The sequence below is a fragment of the Embiotoca jacksoni genome, unplaced genomic scaffold (assembly GCF_022577435.1).
Source record: "Embiotoca jacksoni isolate LCO1_2020_lvr unplaced genomic scaffold, fEmbJac1.0.p SCAF_6, whole genome shotgun sequence".
Lineage (NCBI taxonomy): Eukaryota > Metazoa > Chordata > Actinopteri > Embiotocidae > Embiotoca > Embiotoca jacksoni.
Window position 1 is genome coordinate 13286330 of NW_027185414.1, and position 6475 is coordinate 13292804.

The following is a 6475-nucleotide window of genomic DNA, read 5'->3' on the forward strand; positions in this document are numbered from 1 at the left end:
AAAACAACCAACAGCATGCCCTCAAGAAACCTTCCAGGAAATGTATCAGGTTTCCTGAGAATACATTTCTGTGGGGAGGCAAGTGGAGCAGCACTGATGCACAACTGTTCGTGTATCTGCAGTGTCTGTAACCTAAATGACAACAACCTTAAATAGAAATTCTGTTCATTTATCCACGTGTATTTGACTTTTTGACCGTTATGGCTGAAAAGACAGCTAGTGAACAGGCTTTCTTATGTTTGACATGTTTAGCTGTGGTCATTCCTGCCAGGGCATCCAGAGAAGTGATCTTTACTCTGTAATCACAAACCTTCAGACAAACTGTAAATTTCGCAAAAGGTAAGACTGGAATTCTGTTGAATGGTATAGTCCTGAAAATAATCGGCCAATTCAACTGAACTGAATTTGATTGGTTGGTATTTTTGTGTCATCCTAATGACGCTTGTTTTGTTTTTTTACGCAAATTATGTAATAATGGAAATTCTCTCACATTCATATCGACAATACCACCAATCAATTAATTTGCTGATTATCTTCTTTAATCGATCAATTCTGGTTTATTAAATGTAAAAAAAAAAAAAAAAAAGTTGCAATTTCACAAAATCCATGCTGAAGTCTTAAAATAATAATTTCAATTTCAATTCTCACATCTAAAAAGCTGCAGCATGGCATGTTTGGTAATATTTGCTTAAAAACTAAACCAATTATTCCGTTTTCAAAAAGGCTGATAATTACATTTTATAAGTCTTTAAGTTAAATCAGTTTCTCTTTCAGCTATACATCAGTTCAACAAGAATCGAACAGGAATGCTATGATTTTATAGAAAGGAGTAAATTAGGCAACTTGCTCAGTACATATAAGATGTTTATGACATTAACGGAATAATTGGTCCGTGAGCCTTCTGCAACACATATAGGACAGGTCACTTTGTGTTCCCTGGTTATGCTCCCGCCATCCTATTTTACATACTTTTGATATCTCTCAGGTGACTTTGTCAAATGCAACCATCCTGCTTAATCACCAACGCGGACGATGTGTTGCAGTACCTGTCTAACATATTTTTGAGGTTTCTCTTTAGGGATGAGTGGGCGCTCAACGCTGACATGTCAGTGGACATTTTGCATTGGTGTGGAGCGCAGAAATCCCCCACAGCACAAGGTAACTTGTGATTTACGGGTTTGTTCAGTGCTCCACGTACGCGTAGCTTTTCGCGTGGGTAGCCTCTTTACAACCTTCGTCTGTGTCAGGCCATTTCTTGTAAATGCCCAGAGTTTAGAGAACACCTCTTCCTGAATGGGCCGTCTCAATACTCTCATTGGTCAGAGCGAGGCAGCGTTGTCAAATCCTGCCGCAGCTATTTCATTCATCACACGGAACACAATAAACTTTATAGGCGTGTGTTGGGGACAACTCACTTGATTAAATTTGACAGTGAGCCATCTATCAGCATCTCACACACACGCCCAGGAGCTCAGCTGCTTATCAAACCGTAAGTTGTTTTCTTTTTACTTTTGATTTCCACTCGAAAGGATGAAAGTTGTAGGATATGGCTTATAAACTTTTATTCCAGGCGAAAACAAAGACTAATATTTTATTTACAAACATCAATTATGTCATTTCAATTTAGGTGCGAGAAAACAACCCAAAAAGAAAGTTTGCTCTACCGAGATGTCAAACTCGGGAGGTCGGAGACTGAAGCAGTGGCTGGTGGAGCAGATCCAGAGTGCGCAGTACTCCGGACTTCAGTGGGAGGATGAAAGTCGCACGATGTTCCGAATTCCATGGAAACACGCCGGAAAACAGGATTACAACCAGGAAATAGACGCATCCATTTTTAAGGTTTGAAAGCACTCTCGTGTAGTCCCATGGACAGATTCCTGTGAAACAGGTTTGGTTTTTCGCAGCGCTGCGTAATAACAAAACTTAATGAGAAATCTCGGTGATATCTTGAGCGCTTCTGTTTTCCAAGTCTGACTTTTGTGGCCTAATGCACATTATCATTATCATTTAGACAATCAAAGGTCACCGTTGTCGCTTGTTTTTAGCAATAACAACTGTCAACTTCAACTTGAACAAAGTTAGAGACAAAAAACGAACTGCAATGCAATGTAGTAAAAGTTATTTGTAAATGTTTCTTTCTTTCTTTCTTTCTTTCTTTCTTTCTTTCTTTCTTTCAGCAAAATCAAATACTGCACCATCATGAAGATTTATTTCTTCCTCTTCTTGCAGGCCTGGGCTGTGTTTAAAGGCAAGTTTAAGGAGGGGGACAAAGCTGAGCCTGCAACATGGAAGACCAGACTCCGCTGTGCCCTGAATAAAAGTCCTGACTTTGAGGAGGTGACTGAGAGGTCGCAGTTGGACATCTCTGAACCTTATAAAGTGTATCGCATCGTACCCGAAGAAGAGCAGAAGAGTGAGTTTGTGTTATTGTGGCTTTTTTGCTAATTGTCAGTGAATTTCCAAAATAATGCCTCTATAATTCTGCTGTACACAAATAGTCTACTTAATGTGTCTTCAGATCTGACAGTGCGAAACATGTTGCAAGATTAACTCATGGGTTCCTCATATCATAATTATGAAAAGAAACTTGAGTCATAATGTATATTAATATTCTTTCACCCACAGATGGGAAAAGCTCAGTGATGGCCATGGCAGCCACCACCAGCACTGGTGATGTCACAGACATGGACTGCAGCCCAGTAGAAATAGAGGAGCTCATAAAAGAGGTGAGACTTTATTCTACTCCACCCCCACATCTGTTACTAGATGTGCTTGTTGCCACTGCTTTTTTGTCACCTTTTTTTTTCTCATTATCACACCGTGCTGTCTCCTCTAACACTTATTGCACTGAGCATATACACCTTTCTATTTGATTCTCACAATTGTAAAGAGCACAAGGACGATCTGTTAACAACATCTTAAACATTGTTGTAACTTTGCAGGAGGAAAGCTACAGCAGCCAGACCAGTCCAGAATATTGGTCCCAAGGCAGCAATGGTAAGACAACCTTTTCTACCTAGTTTACAAATATATGCTCCTCTAATGAAATTAGGCTGTTCACAGTTTAGTCAGTTTTGTGGCTAATAGTCTGTCCCGGCGGTTCTCTGACTTCTGTATTAGTCTTCAAGTACGACTGCAAGCTACATTCTTATTAATTCCGTTAAAAATAACCACAATGAGAAGCTCAACTACACGTCCCTGCTGTTGTGGGTGCTAAATAGAGGCTATTTGCTTGTCTGTTGACTTCAGCAATGGAAGAATTGACTAACATCCTGTTGAACTTTGCTGAGTAAGGTGCTTATTTCTTTGTCAGATCGTGCTGGAGAAATGTTTTTTTCTGATGATGCAGCAAAGTAATGACATGGCACAGTGATTGTGTCCACTGTCTTAAAAAGGGCTTTAACCATCTCTTCCCCCTGTCATTCACAGCTTTCCCACCGCATCAGGACCCTTTGCCATTAGGCACTCTTAGTTCAGGTATTCATTTATGTTATCCATGAAAGTCTCATCACAACATCCATTTTTTAGATGAGCATCCACAGTTATGAAACAAATGCCTCACAACATCCAAAATTTAAGCATCGTATCATTATTTTTGTGTTTAATTTGCTTTCTCCACAGCTCTTTCCCAATTGATGATCAGTTTCTACTATGGAGGAAAGCTGATGCACACCACAATGGTAACTCATCCTGAAGGCTGCCGGATCTGCCCACAGCAGCAGCTTGGTCGCGGCGCCCTCTACAGTTCAAACAGCATGCAGAGTGTTCATTTCCCCCCCGCTGAGCTTATTGAGTTTGACCGGCAGCGCTATGTCACACGCAAGCTTCTGGGCCACCTGGAGAGAGGTGTATTGGTCCGTGCAAACCAGGAGGGCATCTTCATCAAAAGGCTTTGCCAGAGCCGTGTCTTCTGGAGCGGCCTGGGAAACGTGGGCTCACAATACGGCGCCGTGCCTGGAAAAATTGAGAGAGATGCTGTAGTCAAGATTTTTGACACAGGAAGGTTTATTCAAGGTGAGGCACTGTGTTCATTCGGGTATTTAAAAGCTCAGAGAACTCAAAATCAGTGCAAAACACATTCATGTCATCTCAATGCTTAAAGCAAAGACTGTCTTAACGGCTGTTCACTTATTTTGTATGTCCCAGCTCTACAGCTCTATCAGGAGGGTCAGATTTCTGCCCCTGATCCAACTGTGACTCTCTGTTTTGGAGAGGAGCTCAATGATCACAGCAGTGCCAAGAACAAACTGATCCTTGTGCAGGTAAGACCACTAAAGTCATCACTTAAACAGCTGCCTGACTGAGCAACATCAAGACAGATAAAAGATATTCAGCACTAATACTGTATTTTGAGGATCAAAATATCTTCCTGTCTCCTCGCCGTATGGCAGATCACTGTGATGCAGTGCCAGCACCTGCTGGAGACAATGAATATGCGTCGCTCCCAGCCTTACTGCAACAACCCGAACCCGGACATGTCTGACGATTTGGCCACTGACCAGATGGCTCGTATCTACCAGGACTTGTGCAGCTACAGTGGTCCCCAGAGGTCAGCCTGCTACAGGGACAACATGTCCATCACTGCCTGAACTGTGAGCAGCAACGCCTGACAGGAGCTCCTCAGCATGTACTGCACTGAATGTACAACATATTAGGGACATTCCTTGTTTTTCTGACGAAAAATGACGATGTGAATTGACATACATAAAGACAGGAAACAGCATTTATCCTCTGACATTTAGACTTTTAAGCTGAAGCTCAATATTAGAATGTCCCTAATATTTTGTAAGTAATAATTTCTGTACAATCACCATCAAATAACTGTGTCAAACTTCTGCTTCATTATTAAAAGATGGTGTTACCATCTGGTGTAAGAGAAAAAGTAGCGTATAACGTTTGTACATTACACACAACTCAAGTCCGAACCAATCTTTCATGTCAATAAATATTCTTACTGGGAGTCTTTTTGCAGTTTGACAACAGTTTTGCTAAATGTTGGCATTTTAGTTCTCAAAATTTTACTTTTACATAATCTTTTTGTTGTTGTTTTTAAAGTTGAGTTTCTTTCTTGTATGACAACCATCTGAGTAAAACAGAAAAATAATTCTATAGTAAATGATCGATTTTTGTACGTGTTCATAAACATTTTATACAGATGGGGCCTTAAATTACAGATAGGTTTTACTATCATACTGTTATATTTGTTAGACTTTGTAAACTGACTTTCAAATAAAACTTTTTACTGAACTACGCGAGTTTGTCTTTATATAATCCTTTTGTATTTTATTTAATTTGGATTGATGAATTATCATAAATTGACCAGTACAAGTTGTATAATAACTGTAAAATTGGGCTGAAGGATACAGATTACACTACAAAATGTTATTGTTCCCCGTAAAGATCAGAGGAGCATTATTCAGATCATCAACTAAATTGCATTAAATAACTGCAATTAAATGGCTGAAACTGCTGTCAACAATTTTCCAAAATTTATCATGGGATTTTTGACTTTTTATGCAGCCTTTTCAACCCTTTCAGTTAAAAATATTAGTGATATAAATATTTAGGATCTTGATCAGGCTTTGAAAGAAACCGTAACAAACGTGGTTTGAACGATGATTGGCTGCACAAAATACAAATGTCTGCGCAGGTTGAAGATAATAAAATAAATTTCATATTTAATCTAAAATTTTCAGTGACATGAAAAATTATGAAAAGTGTTATAGTGTCTTCTTGGGCTATAGTGAACTATTAAAAATTCAATTGAATATTTGAGTTAAAAAGAAACGTTTCAACACACCTATCAGGAAAATGTCCATTGTAAAAGCACGACACGGTGGTTTTACCACAGTGATTACAACAAAAGCATGTTTAGAGGGAACTCCTCCAATACTGAAACAGTCATTTTCTATGAATACATACCATTTATCACTGGCTTAGGAATGATGAAACTAAAACACTGTTTGAAACTAAAAGAAGGATCTAGACAACCAAACTCAGGGAAACTCTCAAACCCCCCCCCCACTTCCCTACACCTCCCGGATGACTAACTGAGAAAGGACAGGAAGAGAGGTGACCAGCTGGTGCCAAGTGATTTAATGATTCAGTGAGACAATGACAAACAGTGACAATCCCTCTTCTTCTGCTTCTCCTCTGTCTCACACAGTTGGTCATAGCAAGGGACAGATGACAGCATCCTCTCACGTCAAACTGTGCACATGCTGGTAATGTTGGCCGGGAAGACCACATGTACAGTATACACACACACGCGTGTTTCCATTACTTCAGAGGACCTCAACCAGGGGTGGGTAATTCATTTTCCCAAGGGGCCTCATGAGAAACTGGGACTGTTGTGGAGGGCCAACAGGCTGAATTCAATTCTGCTCAATATTAATTTAATCTTTTTATAAAAAGCAGTAAATTGTATGGTTTTTATTAGCTACTACTGGTAGTAGTAGATGTTACAATTAGGCTA

The 6475-nt window shown here is 39.7% G+C and overlaps 1 protein-coding gene across 1 annotated transcript; it reads left to right on the top strand.

Moving 5' to 3' along the window:
- The first annotated feature begins 1397 nt into the window (after positions 1 to 1397).
- On the top strand, positions 1398 to 5255 carry irf8 (interferon regulatory factor 8). Its single transcript, XM_069174606.1, has 9 exons — positions 1398 to 1489; positions 1628 to 1839; positions 2230 to 2413; positions 2626 to 2726; positions 2943 to 2997; positions 3430 to 3477; positions 3622 to 4014; positions 4147 to 4262; positions 4392 to 5255. Exons 2-9 carry the CDS (start codon positions 1669 to 1671, stop codon positions 4587 to 4589), a joined length of 1266 nt encoding a protein of 421 aa, XP_069030707.1. The 5' UTR covers positions 1398 to 1489; positions 1628 to 1668; the 3' UTR covers positions 4590 to 5255.
- Positions 5256 to 6475: the final 1220 nt, after the last annotated feature.